This window comes from Beta vulgaris, chromosome 9, assembly GCF_026745355.1.
Source record: "Beta vulgaris subsp. vulgaris cultivar EL10 chromosome 9, EL10.2, whole genome shotgun sequence".
In the NCBI taxonomy this organism is placed as follows: Eukaryota; Viridiplantae; Streptophyta; class Magnoliopsida; order Caryophyllales; family Amaranthaceae; genus Beta; species Beta vulgaris.
The window spans coordinates 45,557,511-45,576,492 of NC_079210.1; the positions used below are offsets into that span (position 1 = coordinate 45,557,511).

Here is an 18,982-nt window from a genome sequence, read left to right on the forward strand (position 1 = left end):
ACTGTTTCCATTTTGAACCTTGCTCAGCTAAAAGATTAAGCTCCAGATTATTAGGTGAGAATGTTGAAAAAATTAGAGATGAACTTGAAGTGGATAATTTTGAAGGGGAAGAGCTGATAGCCATTAAAGGGTTGAGTTTCCAGGGGAATGATGACTTGTTTAGCAGGAGTGTAGTAGCAGTATCGTCGTCATCGCAAACCTCTGCCCAAATCCTTGACCATATTCTTGCGGAAGGTGTCACATGCATAAACATCAAACCAATTGGGGGTTTCCTCCACCTTGTCACATTCTCATCTCTAGAAGACAAATCAGCCATTATTGAAAGTAATTGGCTGGAAAATTGGTTCGATGATATAAGGGAGGTTTATGACTCTTGTGCAACAAAATGGAAGGAGACATGGGTCAAAGTTTATGGAGTCCCCATTAAAAGTTGGTCATATGAAAATTTCTTCAACATTGGGAGTGTCTTTGGCAGAGTTATATCAATTGATTACTCTAGTTTTGAATATGCCAAAATACTTCTTCTTACAGATTGCCTTTTCAACATTAACTGTAAAATGATTTTTCAGTTAGAAGGTAAAAAATTCAGAATTTTTGTTGCAGAAGACGTCAGGCACCATGTACAGCCTGACTTTCCAGCTCAACTCAAATCTCCGCCGCCATCCTCTGACGAATCTGAAGCGTCAGAAGCATACGATCTCAACAGTCCTTTCGTTTCATCTCCCAAGGCCAAGGAAAGTAATTTCCCACCTACCCCCACTAAATCATTGAATGAAGTGCCAATCATTAATGAAATCATTACTTCTCCTCCCTCTGCTGCTAGATTATATACCAGGGGCCCCATCCCAATTCCTGACAAAGTCAATCAAGCCCAAATTTCTACCAAACCCTGTGAGCCAGATTTATATACCCACTCCAAAGCCTCTCCAACCATCTCCTCCCCTATCCCTATCCAGAATAAATTTGGCCCGCTACTCCCAAACTCTAAAACAAAACCAAAATCTCAAACCTCTTCTACATCCTCCCTCTCATCAGGGCCCATGTTCCCTCCTGGGTTCGAAAATATAATTCCTACTGAAGCAAAAAGACGCCATGCACAAAAAAGAATCCGAAAACTACAAAAGAAAAACAAGAAGAAGCCAAAAATGCTCACTTCCACTCCACCTTCCCAACCTTCACCTCTGACAATTACAACTCAGGATGTACTAAAACTTGCCTCTGACCTTGGACTTCGTGTTGAAGGCCCACTCTCGTGTATTGAAAACCTTATCTCTGCCATTCTAAAACGCCAACAAGAGGACTGGGATGCTTCTCTACAGTAGTTCTCTACTTCTCTCACCCCTCATCTCTGGTAATTATGTCAGTGATATCCTGGAACTGCCGTGGAATTGGTGCTCGTGAAAAGCGATCTCAATTCAGGAAACTAACTAATACACATAAACCCATCTTTCTTTTCATTCAAGAATCTAAATCTGAGATTGTTAATCCCAAAACCATCAAAACCATATGGCCTGAGGATGATATCGAATGGCTATGCAGTCCTTCAAATGGAAATTCGGGGGGTCTTATTTCCCTCTGGAAAAAATCGGGTTTTCAAATAGAATCGTCCACCATTCAGCGAAATTGGATTGCTATTCAAGGATTATTGCCATCCTCTAGCTTCAAATGTCTACTCATCAACATATATAACCCTTGTAGCATTGAAGGAAGGGCTGTTGTCTGGAACGACATTGTGGATTTCTGCAGAAATAACTCTTTTCCAACCCTAATTATGGGTGATTTCAATGAAGTTCTCTCCTCCTCTGAGAGAGGCAGTGGACTTTTAACTCAAGAAGGTGTTGATGACTTCAGAAATTTTATCCAAACCATGAGCCTAATTGACATCTCCTGCTCAAATGGGATCTTTACATGGTTCCATGGCAACCGAAAGAGTAAGCTTGACCGATGTCTAGTTACATCTGATTGGATCCTTCAATATCCGAACCTCTCAATCCAAATCCTCAACCGAACAATTTCCGATCATTGCCCTATTTTTGCCCATTCCCCCAACTCCAATTGGGGCCCGAAGCCCTTCCGGTTCCTAAATTGCTGGGTCTCACACCCAAATTTTCTACCCACGATTTCACTCGCTTGGGACAACTCCCAACATCTCCCCATGTCTGATAAATTAAGGCAAGTAAAATCAAGCCTCAAAAAGTGGAACGAAACTGAGTTCGGGTTCATCGACACCAAAATAAAAGAATTGGAGGATCAAATCCAATACTTTGATAACACTGCCAATGACCGCACCCTCTCAAACACTGAACTTGACAAGAGGAAATCCGTGCAGATTGATCTATGGTCCTGGCTGAAAAAAAAAGAAGTTTATTGGGCTCAAATCTCACGGTCTAAATGGCTTAAAGAGGGGGACAGGAACACCAAGTTTTTTCATACTCTAGCCTCAATTCGAAGGCAAAAAAATTTTATTTCATCTGTGCTTATTGATAACACTAACATTGTTGATTGTGCAGGAATAAAATCTGAAGCAGTTTCCTATTTTCAGAAAATCTTTCAGGAGGATGTTAAAAACAGACCTAAGTTCGAAAACCTTGAATTTCAGCAACTACTCCCATCTCAAAGGGATATGCTGTGTGAGCCTTTCTCTTATGATGAAATTGATGCGGCTGTTGCATCATGTGATGGCAATAAAGCTCCCGGGCCCGATGGATTCAATTTTAATTTTGTCAAAACTGCGTGGGAAGTTATCAAACAGGATGTTTATGATATGGTTCGGAGATTCTGGAATACAGCCAAACTTCCAAAAGGATGTAACAATGCTTTTATTGCCCTAGTTCCGAAAATTGAAACTCCCACAAGCTTCAAGGATTATAGACCTATTAGTATGGTCGGGTGTCTCTATAAAATTGTATCAAAAATTCTTGCGCGAAGATTACAAAGGGTGATGGAACATTTGGTGGGACCTCTACAATCATCCTTCATCGGGGGTCGGCAGATTCTTGATGGAGCTCTAGTAGCGGGAGAAATTATTGAATCTTGTAAAAGATTCAAATCTGAGGCAGTTCTTCTGAAACTTGACTTCCATAAGGCCTTTGACAGTATTTCATGGAGCTATCTGGATTGGGTACTTGAGCAGATGGGCTTTCCTGACCAATGGCGCGAGTGGATGAAATCCTGCGTAATGTCAGCTTCAGCTTCCATTTTGGTTAACGGATCTCCGACGCAGCCTATCAAGTTACAGCGGGGCCTCCGTCAAGGGGACCCCTTGTCCCCTTTTCTCTTTAATCTGGCGGTAGAGCCCTTGAATCTTCTCATGAAAAAGGGGCTGAATCTTGGACTATGGGATGGAATTGCTTCTCGGCCCAACGGATGCATTGTGTCCCATCTCCAGTATGCGGACGACACCATTATCTTCTGCCCCCCCTCTATGGATTATCTCTGCAACATCAAGAAAACTTTGATTGTGTTTCAAATAGCCTCAGGCTTGAGTGTGAATTTTCATAAGAGTGCTTTGTACGGCATCAATGTAGACCAAATATGGCTCGAATCCGCGGCCAAGGCTCTCCTTTGTCGAACGGGCTCGCTTCCTTTCAAGTACCTTGGGCTTCCAATTGGAGGTAATTACTCTAGGATTGATACTTGGAACCCTATTGTAGATAGGATGAGTAAAAGACTAGCATCCTGGAAGGGTAAAATGCTTTCGATTGGGGGACGTATTACTTTGATAAAAGCTTCTTTATCAAGTCTTCCGTTGTATTTCATGTCCCTTTTTCCCATTCCCAAGGGGGTCATTGCAAAGCTCGTCAAAATTCAGAGGGACTTTCTTTGGTGTGGAGTAGAAGGAAAGCGAGCCTTTCCTCTAGTTGCTTGGGAGAAATTGGAACGGCCCATTTCCCTTGGGGGCCTGGGTATTGGCAACTTATTGCAAAAAAATGTGGCCTTACTTTTCAAGTGGTTATGGAGGCTTTTTAGTGAGCCCAAAGCATTTTGGAGAAATTTTATTATGGATAAATATGAGTATCCTTCCTCTCTCACTTTTAATGATGTTAAAATCCCAATTCGTGGTGGGCCTTGGAAGGCCATTTGCAGCTCGGTCTTAAAGCATCCTTGTGCAAGGTTATTTGGGCCTCAAAAAATCAGGAAATTTGTGGGGAAAGGAACTCAAACTTTCTTTTGGAAAGAAGTGTGGATTGGTGAACTGCCGCTAAAAGATCTTTTCCCTCGGTTACATCGGCTCGCTATTAACCCTTTGGCTACGATATCCTCACTGGGAATTTGGGATGGGCATGAATGGCAGTGGATTTTGGCATGGCGAAGACCTCTCAGGGCCCGTGATATAGAAGAAAGGGATCACCTTTATGAGTTGCTAAAAAGCGTTGTTCTTGATCTCTCATGTGATGACTATTTAGTATGGGCTCCAAATAAATCTGGAATTTTTTCTGTGAAATCCGCATCCCTCGAGCTTGCCAAGGGGTCAATTTCAACATCCCACGATATTATTAAAGGGGTATGGAGAGGTCTAGTTCCCTATAGAATTGAGATATTCTGTTGGTTGGCTCTCTTGGAAAAAATTAATACAAAATCTAAGTTGGGCCGACTTGGAATTATTCCAATCGATGAAGCGAACTGCGTGTTCTGTAATGCTGAGCTTGAAACCACCAATCATCTCCTTCTTCACTGTCGGTTCTCTTGGAATCTCTGGTCTTGGTGGCTGAATTTATGGGGACTCTCTTGGTCATTTCCAGAAACCATAAAAAATGCCTTCCTTCAATGGCAAATTTACGGGAAGGGAATTTTTTTCAAGAAAATCTGGCATTCTATTTTCTTCATCATCATATGGTCTCTTTGGAAGGAAAGAAATTCAAGGATCTTCAATAACTCTGCCTCTTCTCTGGAGGAAATTCAAGACTTGATTCTATTGAGGCTATGTTGGTGGATTAGAGCTTGGGATGATAGATTTCCATTTACAAGTTCTGAAGTTATTCGCAACCCAGCTTGCCTCAAGTGGGTTCAGTCCGATGGCTGCAAATCCGGTACTGCTATTGTAGTAAATCCGCCGATGGTCCCATGGTCTCCTCCAATGGTGAATCAGTTGCAGTGGAATGTGGATGCTTCTTTCAAGCCAGAGTTGGATCGTGCAGCTGTAGGTGGAGTTCTGAGAGACGATAAAGGCTTTTTTATCTGCCTTTTTTCCAGCCCCATTCCCAAATTGGAAATCAACTCTGCTGAGATTTATGCTATTTTCAGAGCTTTAAAAATATCTTTCAGCTCTGACCGAATTAAGGGCCATCATCTTATAATAGTGTCTGATTCCGCTAATGCTGTAAGGTGGGTTAATCAAGATGATGGAGGACCTTGGAATCTTAATTTCATGCTCAATTATATACGCAATGCAAGGAAGTCCTGGATATCTTTATCGATAGTTCACAGGGGCAGAGAATCAAATGGGGTTGCTGATGCCCTTGCAAAGCAAGGGTTGAGTAGAGCAGATGAATTCCTAGCCTGGTTATAACCCCCTCCCATTTATCTCATCTCTCAAAGTCTTGTACTTCATCTTCTAGACTCTCACCTGTATCCTTTCAATATCTAGTGCCCCTACTGTATTGGGCCTTGTAATGATTTCATGAGCACTCAGCTCCTTTAAATAAAATCGTGAAACAAATTATCAAAAAAAATATATAGTTCCACATTTTTTCGTAATTTGTCCAGAAAAATTGTGTCCCATCATTTATTTGCTTCTTGAATTTTGTTTTTTTCCTTTATTTATTCAACCACAATGTTACAATTAATGCTCTTTCACCAATTATTCTCCATTCTCTCTCTTAAAATCATCTTTTCCCATACAACATTTATTTAAATAAACAAAAAAATCTTTACTACCCCTCTTATATTCTACTTGCATAATTACCATAAAAAAAGAGAAATGGACACTTTATTTTGAGACGGAGGGAGTATCTAATAACCCAACAATTCTATTTCAATTACCGAGGATGTCTTAGCCTAGTGGTTAAGATTGAGGTGCTGCGAACGATAGATCACAGTTTCAAATGTCCCTCCCCTTCTTTGTACTTTATACTGCCTTCGTGGCTCATATGGATCAAAAAAAAAACAATGCTATTTCAATTAAACCACTTTCTTCAACCTATCATTTCTCACCAAGTAATTTGTTTTTTTAGCATAAGAAAATAACGAAAAATCTTATACTATTCACTAAGTAGATAATTCACTAAAAATAAATACACATTAACATATGATAAAGTGGAGATTGATATACATCTACCAGTTGGGTAAGCAACCCACTAGAAATAGACAATTAAAAAATTATTAAGTCTTCTGCATTGGACTCATCAATCATATAAATATATATAAAACAAAATGATTTTTGCCACATGTCATTACACATTTATTTGCACACGTGCCATTCTTACAACTAGCTTTTTAAGCACGCGATGCGTGCGATGATAATTTTTTCATTATAATATTTTGTAATATCGAGTAATTAGTTTTACATGAGCGCAATACATGTAGCGACAACTCATTGTAGTAGTTTAAGTTGACAATTTTTTCATTAAAAGCTATGTTTTGTTCAACTTATTAGAAGTTATAATAGTTTATAATTAGTTTATAATTAGTTCTCATAATTCTAATCTTATTTAATTTCTCCACACTTCAAAAGCTCTATTAAAACGACTCTCTCTTATAAATGACCGGAAGGAAGAAAATGTACAATTCATACTTTCACTTAAGAGTTCTACAATATAATCTCAGAAACATGATTAGAAATTTTAGTTATGTCACTTCGGAAACTAAAAACATGCACTGTTATTCTCTCTCTTGAAACCGTTCACCTTCCCTCAACCTCCCTTAAACCCTTGCTTTCCCTGCGGCGGCGCTGCCGTCCGCGTTACTCTTTCCGGCGTGCGTCGCCGTAGGGTCATCCCCGGTTTTCATCCTCCTTTCACTGTTAACTAATGTCCCCTTCACTTCCTTCCCCACTTCCCTAGTTTTCTCTCTGCTTTAATTTCCAAAACCTCTCTCAATCAAATTTCTCCAATTTCTTCTATCCGGGTTTCTACCATTTTTAGGGTGTTTTGTTTTTGTTTTGCTGCTGCGAGACTGCACAGGAGTCAAGGGAGGTGCTCGATCGAAGTTCGAATATGGAAATTCAAATCAAAGGTAAAACTTTTCATTTAGAATTGAGTAATGGTTTTTTAAAAATTGGTGAGTTATACAACAATCGGAAAAGGTGGATTAATTTTCCAGTTAAATTGATTGATTGGGTTTCTGTTACACTTCAAGATTGTTCAGAATTGATTGAATTTGAGCATTGTAGACGATTTGGTTGTCTTTGGTGGAAAATTCAATCTGGTTGTAATCGTTGGGGGTGGTTTTTGAAGTTAAGTGTGAAGATTAAAGGTTTATGGTATTTAGTTTTTGTCCCTGCTTTAGGTAGTGATAATCCTTGGAAAATTTTTATTCATGCCTTTTTTCATGTTGCTCAAGAGGAATTGAAGGTTTTTGGTTTTGATGGTGACTACCATAATGCCTGTTTGGATTCCCTTTCTATTCTTCAGCACGATATTTCCCCCCCTTCTCATGATAGTGAGCTTAAATTAGAAGTGGATGCTCTGCTCATCTTAAAAATATGCAGATTGGTTCAAGTCATCCTAATTTAGAAAGTGAAATTCTTCATGTTAAGGAACCTAGTATATTGAACTGTGTCCCTTTAGAGAATGTTGGTGTTATAAAGGAGAAGATGTTGGCAAATCCGGAGAGGTTGCCGGGAAGTGTTGGTGTGAGTGGCATTGCTAGTGCTCTTTCATTTGCAAATGAGATGTGCATCAATGGAGGAAGTTCATTTTGTATTGACGGAGATGGAGTTCTTCTTGTGCTAAAGGAAATGGCACAATATTAGACTCAGTTGGGGTTGTCAGTGAGATTTCAATTTTATCACCGAATTTAATTATGAGCAACGTTGTGCCGAAGTCTTCTGCTCGGAGGCTAGCAAAGAAAAATCAATGTTCATTGCTTAATCATCTTGGTTTCAATCGTAGCATGGAGAAGAAAAATGGAATTCAAGTATCAAAGAGGCGGTGTATGTAGTTATCCCAATGGTTAATTTGGTGTCGTTGATTCGAAATCGTCTTATGGAGTTCATGAGTTCTTTGATGTTGTATTAGTTTGTTGTTTTTCAATCAATAGGCTTGTGTGTTTCTCGGTTCTTCAATGTGGTTGGGGTGTTGTTTCTTGCTTGTTGTGGTGGTGATATTGTTGTGTGTTTGTTGTGTTTGGAGCGTTTTGGTTGGCATTTTCATGTGTTTGTCTTTCAAGATGTTGTAATCTTGACTCTTTATTGTATGCCTTTTAACTCTATTTTGAGTTTTAATGAAATGAACTAAATTATAAAAAAAAAAAAAAAAAAAACGACTCTCTCTTTGCAAATTCGATCCTTCTTACCCTGCTACATTGTTATGAGGTTTTGCTATAAGTTATATTGACGAGTGTACGACGACCAATCAATTGTCACTGTGTAGATGCAATTATCTTACAACACAACAAAAATGTTAATGCATAAAAAATTATGGAAAGAATGATAGGAAAGAACTCCAGAAAAGCCCCTATTAGTATCGGCTATCAGGCTATCACGGTATATCCCAGCATCCAAAATTCCAGATCACATTCACTTGTGGCCTGTGGGTTGTGACTTATGAGCTGAAGATGTTTAAGCAATTCAGTCATCTTCTGGTGAAAATTTCTTATTTACTGTAATATTCTGTTAACCGACCATATAAACCCAGAATGCAGACCCAATAATCGTGAACCTATCTTTAGCTGCTTGGAGCTTTGGCCTTGTTGATGTTGGCAAGTTTCTCAATGAGCTTCCTCACTTCACCATCCAACCTTTTTGGGATCTCAACTTGCACTTTTACCAACTGATCACCTCTCCTGTTCATCCTATTGAGAAAGGGTACTCCCTTTTTTGCCATAGATAATGTCACATCAGGTTGGGTGCCGGGCGGGATCTTCAGATCAGACATTCCATCAACTGTTGGAACTTTTATTACCGTCCCTAAAATCGCATCAGTGTAGGAAACTTTGCACGTATAGAAGATATTATTTCCATCCCTTTTCAAAACGGGATCCTCACGAACTTTAAATACAACAAACAAATCACCAGGGGGGCCTCCTTTTCTCCCGGAATTTCCCTCGGCTTCAAACCTCATCTTGTTCCCAGTATCGACTCCTGCAGGAGCTTTTACAGTAATTTTCTTGGGTTTTTTAACTCGCCCTTCACCGCGACATTTGCTGCAAGGGGTGCAACTCTCGCCCATTCCATCACAGTCAGGGCAGGAGAGTGCCTGCTGAACTATACCGAATGGTGTTCTCATTGATGAGATAACCTGCCCATGGCCATTGCATGTTCTGCAAACATAAGACTTGGAACCTGGCTTAGCACCTGAGCCTTCGCAAGTGGGACAATCTTCGAGCCTAGTTATCTCGATATCCTTATCTACCCCAAACACTGCCTCTTTAAAATCAAGCCGAAGACTGTAGGCCAAGTCCTCGCCCTCTGAGAATCCATTCCTAAAGCTTCCCCCCATACCCATGCCATCGAAGTTGTTCAGTAATTCGTCAAAGATGCTGCTGAAACCCTGCAATACATAAAATGCCATATGAGCAGAAATTATTAAGCAGGAGACGTGAAAAAAGTCAGACAGATCAGCTTCAGGCAGGGATTTAATTGTCATGAAATGGTGATTAAAGTTATAACTCTGAACTTCAGGTTAGTTTCAGGGTGAAATTTCAAAACATACTATCTTTCAGTCAGTTTCAGGTTAATCTGCAAGCTATTTCATGTCAAAAGTTTTGTGTCTAAAACCAACTCAGACAAATTTAGGCAACCCTATTCAAGTCGATTTTAGACAAATCGGAGAGCTGCCTTTTGCCAGCTCTAGCAAGACAGACAATTTACCCAAAAAGATAAAAGAATCTTACCCCCATCCCTGGGCCACCTGGCCCACCTTTAAGACCATCTTCTCCATACCTATCATATATGGAACGCTTCTCATCATCTGATAACACCTGCAATATTGCATTGCGTTATCAATTAACTACAGCCACCAAATAGATATCCCAAAACTGACATGTATATCAGATAGATCAGCTTAAGCAGGAACTGTACATAAAGTGAAAACTTACCTCATAGGCATTGCTAATGTCCTTAAATTTTTGTTCTGCTCCTGGCTCTCTACAGCAAGGGGGGAGGACGGAGAAAACTTATAATTTGTACTATACAGAGAAAAGAGATTCTAGAAAGAAGTAAGAGCAACACCAATATAGATATCAGTTAAGGTACAAAAGGATATAGGAAGCAAATGCATAAGAATAAAGTAATTTGAACATTGTAGTCCCAACTAATTGGAATAAGGGGATCTAAGCAAGTGCAACAGATCTCTGTTTATCTTTTTTCATCTTATTTTGATCTACTGAGAACAGTCTACCACAAACTAGACCCATGGGTGGTTTACACGGCAATGGGAATAATAACTTAAACCTAAATAGCCACAATCAGTCCCCGTGTGGCCATGTCTTAAACACAAAAGTTCGAAGACTTCTTAAATGTTATTACTCCCTCATTTTAAATAACTCAAGGCCTACTTTACTCAGACCCACGGGTCCGGTACAAGTAAATAGTTTAGTCGGTTCAGAACTTCAGAAACAAGACCCTGACATAGAATTGGACATGAGTGCGGAAACATGGCATTCATGAACCTGATCCTGATTCTAAGATTTTGTATGTCTTTTCATCACATAAACACATGCGAATATTTTAGATTGACTTGTATTCTAGTTCTGGTTAAGTAACTTATCTCAAGCTCGTTATTGAGCACATCTCGGATCAATTTCTCTTCAACTTCCTTCTTTCTGTAATTTTTTTCTCTACAAATGTACGGCATAAACATAATTGGAATGCCGGGAACTCAGGGTTAAGATTAAAGTGACAGGCAAGGATACCGTACCCTTTCCGGAGGGTTGGATGTCCAATACGAGATTATTAGAAATTAGAATAGTCAAATTAGCATAGCTTAAGGCCTATTACAATATATTTTTCTTATTTCAAGATATAAGTGAAGAACAACGCAGAAGTATTTAATACTACAAATTTTCTAGAAATACCTTCCTTGGTTCTTCTATTTAGCAGTTAATGCAACATTCAAGAAAGCTTTAGTCAACTAACCTTCTTTTTCTGAAGAAATCAGAGGATTATGATTTGTCATTACAACCTTAAATGTCCTATAACAGTATATTATGAAGTAAAGGGAGTATTGAATCACACAAACTATGACATTTCTTGAGCAAATTGACACCTACATAACCCTTGCTCCTCAATAACATGCATGTCTCATGTTCTTACTGAGAATGCCACATCTACCCTATAGACATAGACAATAAGAATATATTTTATGTAGTTTTGTTGGATACTACTAATCATTTATGTCTATCTCTAGTGGGTGATTCACCCACTAGGTAGATAAGAGTTTTTTCCATGTTTTACTACTACTTTTCCTTTATACTCCCCCTGTTTGTTCTTTCTTTATGATGTCTTAGGCATTTGCACGAGGATCAAGCGTTGTTGTTATGGTTGGCTTCTCTCTCCTACTAACACTAAACCTAACCACATACAATTTTTTTTTTTCAACCTCTCCTTTTTATTTGCTTCCCCTAAAGTGGGAGGTTGGACTAGTTATGGCTTCCATAGGGACTCTAATGACAAGGAGTGCCAGATTTATTTTCTGAAACCTTAAAACATCGTTTATTCAGCAAAACTCTTTGATTATAATATTTTGATTATGAACCCACTTGTCTGAGGTGAACTCTTTTTTTTCTGTAAGAGGGTTAGGTGATTCTGATGAACAATTTCATACTTGTTGATCTGCAAACCCCAGCTTCTGAGCTGAACGAGGGAAAGTTTTCAAGATTACCATCATAACGCAGTTGAGGTTTGAGAATAAAGAAAATTAGTATTAATTGGGTTTAGAACAAGCTACTGTTACTCACCTTATATGAAAAAAGTGACATGAACAGCCCGAAGTATGGCCCTTGTTTTTGAACATCCCCAATAATTGATCAACTCACAATAATCCCAACTTTTGGGGGGTGTCTTCCCAACAGGCCAACAACAAATTAAAAAAGGGAGGTGTTAATAGCCAAAAGGGGAAAGAAAGCAGGAAAAAGAAAAGGGTAATCATCCTCAACATAGAAGATTTTTTTCCATGCTCAACAAGTTATTACTTACTAGTAATAATACCATGACTGTCATTCAAAGACACTCCTAAAGTCGGGAATATTCCAAGTTGATCAACATCTGGGACTAAACAACGAGAGGCCATTGGTGAGAGAGTGAGATTCGAGATTGTTCATGTCATTAATTCCCACATAATATTGTTGCAACAGAAACTACATTGTTGCAGAATAAGATTAGCATAATTTTAAGAACTATGAAAAAATTTACAGGTCAGAATAAACGAAACATGTAAATTATATGTGAATATGTCGGATTGGGTACCACAAAACTGAACCAACAATAATTTCAAAGAAACAGAATAGAAATTGCTTTATGTGAGTTTCTAGTTAGGTCCATTGCTACATCTAGGTCTTCTGAAGGCAGCCATTATGGGAATCAAATAATTCTAATAAGTTTTAAGCATGCAGTATTGCAGATCAATTCAGAAATTGGCTTAAATTATTATAGGATTTACTCAGATAGCCTAATGCAGGACTATACAAGAAATAGGGTAGTACATCAGTATACATCATTGTGCAGGCTGGTTAAAAAATAACTTACTTGTTTACATCAGGATGGTAAGTTCGAGCAAGCTTCTTATAAGCTGCATAAATGAAGGCCATCAACCATATGTGCTTAGTTAAATTACTCAGAGAGAAACAACAAAGTTCAGATATACAAAGCACAACATGTATACTAAGGAAATTCTCAATTCACTGCCTCACAGCGCCAATTATAAAGCAGCTTTCTGTCTAGGAGCATACAAGCAAGGGACATGACAAACACATGAAGGCACTAAAATTTGAGAACCAAGCAAGGTTTGTTAAAGTCATAAGATTGAAATAGTATTGCTGCATCAGAATGCAGGGCAACCAGCATCCCCTACAGAGGTACTCACCAGTTTTTATTTCAGACTTCATAGCATTTTCTTCAACCCCGAGGACAGAATAATAATTCTGCAAGTTCAAAATAGTCGTTCTCAATATGACAATATATGCCTGCTTACTGAAAAACAATTGTGCACTGCCATAAATACTATTGCAAGGAAAAAGAAAAAAAAAACGAGCAAATACATATCAGAAGAAATTCAACCCTTTCGGCTCTGGCAATGAGATGGGAATGGGATCGCTTGTAATGATATGAGTCTTTAAGTTGTCTCGAACATAAAAATGAATGAGAATAGTCTGCGGAAAATATGGTTGAGCATGATGAAGTAAGCATCCCCTTCCTTGTGCAACTGCAATAATTATAATCAATATAGCGAATTTTTCAGCAAAGACAACAAATGAGTATGCCAAGCCATATAATGATGTCAGAAATTGCATGCCGTCCTTTTACCATGAACAAATAACATTATCACATACACTAAACTTTTCATTTGGAAGCCAAAGCTTCTACCTTTTTTATGTTTAAAACGTTTGCTAGGTTCTATTTCCTGATAGAAAAGTTTTAACTAAATAACTATTATTTTTAAATAGAACTAAATAACTGCTTCTTGTTACCTCCCTCCGATTCCTTTTCCTTTGGGCCCGGGGGGGGGGGGGGGGTAGAATTGTATCGTTGAATCGTGATTCATCTGCAATCTGGTTTACCAAATTAGCATCTGATTCAAAAATGCTTGTGACACAATCCCACTGAAGTGATAGGGGACCTCCAAAGGATCAAGGTAAGTGACCTTTGAGCCTTACACATATCATTGACAATATAAAGAACGATATCAACAACAATTAGTTATAAAAAGAGTTAGAAAATGGTGAACAAAATTTTGTTCTGATTCGATCTGCTTAATCAATCCACAGGTGATTCAAATATATGGTAAATTAGTGAATTCATATCTTACCTATGGTAAATATGGTGGCATACTCTGCAGCCCTTTCCAAGACAAAAATTTAACACGTTACACTCAAAATACATCAAGATAGATGATTCAAATATTCATAACTTGGATTAGGTGTTAACAGTGTTTATGTGTTTTTACAATCAATTTTTACTTTGCATCCACGTCTATCCATCTAGCTCCTTTACAATAACAGAACTGAAGTCAAGCGTATACCAGTGTCATCAGATTCAAATTCTACATCAGATCTAAGTTCAAGCACTTGTTCCATCATATAGAAGCGAAGAAAGGAACATACCACCACCACCCCCTAGCAAAAAAAATGAAGGGAAGAGGAGAAAGTACACAAGAAAGTCAGGTTTCTTATTCTGGAGACTTTGAAGTCTTTCTATAGCCAAGTTAATTCTATTATTAAAGCTAATTTACCTTATCCTACATTATTATAAATAAATATAGATATTCGCCATAGCTTTCAACATCTTGGTTCCTCACTTTTCCTCCTTCAGGATGCCTAGCACAATAACTAGTACACTAGGTCGATTTCAAACATTTTATAGTCTTAAGGCCCGGGAACGATTTCACCGAGGAGTTCTCTAAAGCTCTACAATCTCAAAAAAAAAAAAAAAAAAGTGTTCATGTACAATGCCTCTGCTTCATGATCTTTCCATTACATCCTTCTTTTTCATTGAGCCCTTGCTTCCTTTGCCTCTCTTGTTGTGCCATGCCCATCCACAACCTCTAGCATTGAACAGTCTCTATGTCAAGATGCTTTGCTGGTTACATAGTACCTCCAAACTAATATTAAGCGCAAAGTAAGATCCATATAGGGCCAAATTGTGTGCACAAATTCAATTTTTGTAAAACTTGAAGCAAGATCAGAGCAAAAACTCCTTAGTTCTAATCTAATCACTTATTTTATAGCACTCTTGTCCCCATATTCTAGTCTCTGCCAAAGCCTCAATAGCTAGCAAGAAAGCAAGACTTAATGCTGTACACATCATATCAATTAAATATAATGACCCATATGCAAAGCTATTGCTTTATTGACAGTGTAAATTTTTTTTACTGTATTAAGAAGACGTAACTAGGAAATTTTAAAGGTTAAAATATGTTAGTTGATTGATTAAACAAGCCCACTGTCTATGTGATCCATAAGGATGTCGAACATAAAAATATCTACTACTGAAAGGCTTAGTATAGAAAAATCTCAAATTTAGGCTTTATATAATTATACATATAATCCATGTCCATGTACAAGAGGTATTTACACAAAAATGACCCAAAGTAAGCCATTGTCACTTTTAGGAAATCAGACCTAAAACAAGCCAGAGAACAGTGATAATAAGATACCAACGAACAAATACCTTCCAGAGAGGCAGCAGGTTCTTACCAATGTGAAGACCGCAAATCAGAGATTGTAGTATATATTCCAGGTGTTTTACTTTGCAAACCACAAGAAGGGACAAACGTTCCACATGGCATGGTCGCCATGTACGAAAACCTATATGTATACAAGCAAAATTATCGTGTTGTGAGTTGTGACTATCAGAGGTTCAAAGTTAACACTTCTAATGTAATTTATCATAATGCATAGATGTAAGACAATGTTTAGCAGCACATCCATGATCCATATGTCCCTTAGTATTCATGCATAGATTCCTTCTTCGTTGCCCTGGAAAAAGAACTTCAATACCAAGTACCCCCCCCCCGAGAATCACATCAACCCCTTTGTTGTCTTTTCCCCCAACACTCTCTTACTTCTTTCTATATCTATCTATCTATCTCCACAACCAAATCTTTTCTTCGCATATAACATCCATTCAATATTTGTACTACACCAAGATGTGAAGAATATTGGAGGATGGAGATCATCAGAATAAAAGGATCACAAGGTTATTGATAGCAGGCCGTATATATACAAGTTAACAGTAAAGAAGCAATAGCAAATCATCTAGAGTACAAGTATCCCAGTGCAATACTGCAATCACCTGTAAGCTTCATGCAACATACATTTTCTCATAGAAAAATAAAAGGTTATTTATGCAGATCGAGAAAAAGGCATAGCATTTTACAAATAAAGAGCATTGAAGGAGTTTAACATAGAAATTTGTACCAAACGGTTGAAGGGCTCCATTTCTCTATTGCTAAGTGAAAAACAGGTATCTCAAAGGATTGGTAAACAACGTGCAAAATCTAATTCAGGTACCAAAGAACTTACAAGTTATCAGCTTGTTAAGTAATGAATACTAACAAAAGATGCCCATCAACTCAGAACAATGACTGCTACCAATACATTCCAACTCCCAAGTAAACAAAATGATTTACAGTTCAGATGCTTTCTCATTTTGCTTCATTCAGTTTCAAAACTCAAGCATAATAAGACTATATACATATGTTCTATTGAGTATTGACAATGCAGGAGCATCACACATGAAATGTCTATATCTTTCAGTGCCAAAGAATAATCAATGAAGTTCAGGATGAACGTGAAGTTAGCCAAAATCACTACTGAATGCAGAGAAAATCCAATAAGTTGCAAACTCATAGCCATATGGAATTCACCATTTTGAGAGGATTATGCCTTTGATGAGGGTAAAAGTCGCCATCAAAGAGCTTTTGGCATTATTGATAATAGCATAATGCTATGTTTGCTAACCTCTGAGCCCCATTTATGCAACAACTAATCATTTCAGAGGTGCTTCATTGGGTGCACGTGGAGAAAGCAAATAATTAGTGGAAATTTAAAGCTAAAACAGGATACGAAGTCGCGCAGTTTATTTACACTTCCAGTAGCCCTTTAATGCTAAAAATCTTCCATCGTCACGTAGGTGCATGAACCTACGGATCCATTTTAGCATCATTAGATCAACCTATTACCCTCAACTCCCACAACTTTGCATTTACTAAAATCATGGCACCTTCTAAATCCACTCAAAAACTTTCTTCCTCGATATCCTCTACACATTTACCTCAAGAATATCAATTACATATTACTTAACTAACCAAAAATTCTTAAACATACACTTAGGGAATGTTTGGTTCAAATAAAGGAATGGAAAGGGAATGGAAACAAGTAGAGGGGAGGAATGGTAACATAATTGTTACTTTTATGGTGTGTTTGGTTCAACAATGAAAAGGACCACTTGTAAGGGAATGGAAAGGATTTTGTTACTCCTCTAATTTGAAGGATAACATTTTGGGGGTTCGGGTTATCCTCAAATAAGGATAATGGTTAACCCACTACCCAAGTCAAACAAGGAGTAAAGATTCAAATTACTGAATTCCTTTCCATGCCCCGGAAAAGCTCACCCAAACAAGGCCTAAGTTGAAAAGGAAGTTCCTAGACATAGAAGCAGCCAAACACTTGCCCATCTCACCAGATAGTCAAAATTCTGCCGCAAGAGCATCAATCTCAACATATGCCTTAAAGATTAAACATTCAACAGTTCTTTCTAAAACTTCATATAAACTCATACCACCGCCGCCAATTACTATCGGCGCATTGGCCACCAAACGAGCCGTTAGTAGTTCTTTGTACTCAACCTTATCACTTTTCCACCCTACCATAGTCCATACATATAACCAAAGATTCATCTCAAGCAACACTAATTTGTCCCACAATTTCATAACCTAATCTACTCCCTTTATCAAATTATACAAAAAGGTCTCATTTACAAGTAAAATGTCTAAACATAGGCCAAATGACTCGTAATTGAAGCTTGAATCATCTTCATTCACATTAGCAACTACCCAAATCATATAAATTTACTATTCACAATTAAAAATCATAACTTCTATAAAAGGAAATAAAGGTCGTGCTATATTTCGAAAATTGTTAGAAAGCAATGCTAAAATTTGAGTATATAATAAACTAAAGATAGTTCTTATTAGAAAGCTGAGCTATTTAGCAGAAACAGGGTAGAAGAAAGAGAGATGAACTCACTTGTTGCAACCAAAGACAGCTCTGAAATCTACTCCTATGCTAATCTTCAACTATACTAGAGATTTAGGGAGATAATTTCCATAATCAATTTAGTTTCCCACTGAATTTTCTGCACTCAAATGCCGACGCAAATGTTGGGGGGAGATATTTTTCATAGCCCTGGTTTGGTAAATAGAGGTTTGGATGTAAAATTAGATGTTTTCCATCATATTAGAGGATTTGACTGGTTAATACTCCCTCCGTCCCATAATATAGTGCTTGTATTTCTCTTTGGGTGTCCCAAAATGTTATGCCTATTTCTTTTTTATCAATTTATTTGGACTAAATTATCCTTCATTTCTACATAAAAATTTCCAAAATACACCTACTTTCTTTTAAAATATGTGCCCCCATTTATTGTTTTACACCCTTCCAATGTATATTTATTGCTCTTTCATTTTATTTTAAAGGAAAAAGAAGAAAAAAACTAATTTCAAGACAAAAATACCCAATAAACATTTACTTAAATATATATTTTTGTGAAATCCTAAAACTCTTTCCATTTTTCTTAATTCTTGTGAAAAATGAAAAATGAGCCCTATATTATGGGACGGAGGGAGTAATTTAATTCGGGGTTTGGTAAAAAGAGGTTTGAAATAACTTTTTGAGATAAAAAAAAAACTCTTTTTGAAAAAGTTAGAAAAGCAGTTTTTGATATTAAATGTTTGATAATCAAATAAAAAATTACAGTTATGTCCTAAAAAAAATTTAAATTACTAGCATTATTCCTTACCTAGATATCCATAAACCTAACATATTAACCCAATGTTCTTATTAGTTATTTTACACAATCAATTAACAATTAGCTATTAGTTACTGTATCTACCAAACATCTTTATACAAATAGCTAATACAATTAGTTAGTAAAATCAGCTAATAC

At 37.6% G+C, this 18,982-nt stretch overlaps 2 protein-coding genes across 3 annotated transcripts; one reads left to right on the forward strand and one right to left on the reverse strand.

Moving 5' to 3' along the window:
• The first annotated feature begins 1,357 nt into the window (after positions 1–1,357).
• Positions 1,358–5,509, forward strand: LOC104908756 (uncharacterized). Its single transcript, XM_048637184.1, has one exon. The coding sequence runs from the start codon at positions 1,358–1,360 to the stop codon at positions 5,507–5,509; it is 4,152 nt and encodes a 1,383-aa protein (XP_048493141.1).
• Positions 5,510–8,505: 2,996 nt separating this feature from the next.
• LOC104904044 (chaperone protein dnaJ A7A, chloroplastic) lies at positions 8,506–18,257 on the reverse strand. Of its 2 annotated transcripts, XM_010692219.4 has the most exons (8): positions 18,064–18,257; positions 15,511–15,621; positions 13,376–13,520; positions 13,182–13,239; positions 12,845–12,887; positions 10,198–10,246; positions 9,994–10,080; positions 8,506–9,650 (listed from the first exon to the last, which is right to left on the reverse strand). In XM_010692219.4, the coding sequence occupies exons 2-8, from the start codon at positions 15,609–15,611 to the stop codon at positions 8,826–8,828; spliced, it is 1,308 nt and encodes a 435-aa protein (XP_010690521.2). In that variant the 5' UTR covers positions 15,612–15,621; positions 18,064–18,257; the 3' UTR covers positions 8,506–8,825. The 2 variants fall into 2 exon arrangements, with proteins under 2 accessions (XP_010690521.2, XP_048491923.1); XM_048635966.2 differs by lacking the exon at positions 18,064–18,257 and having other exon boundaries at positions 15,485–15,621.
• Positions 18,258–18,982: the final 725 nt, after the last annotated feature.

What these genes read in the sequence shown, in the direction of transcription:
- LOC104908756 (XM_048637184.1), top strand. Translation starts at nt 1,358, where the DNA reads ATGTCAGTGATATCCTGGAACTGCCGTGGAATTGGTGCTCGTGAAAAG.
- LOC104904044 (XM_010692219.4), bottom strand. Translation starts at nt 15,611, where the DNA reads ATGGCGACCATGCCATGTGGAACGTTTGTCCCTTCTTGTGGTTTGCAA. An exon ending in GAAGTCTGAAATAAAAACTG is followed by an intron (nt 12,888 to 13,181) that starts GTGAGTACCTCT and finishes TCATTTATGCAG; the next exon opens with CTTATAAGAAGCTTGCTCGA. An exon ending in ACATTAGCAATGCCTATGAG is followed by an intron (nt 10,081 to 10,197) that starts GTAAGTTTTCAC and finishes GCAATATTGCAG; the next exon opens with GTGTTATCAGATGATGAGAA.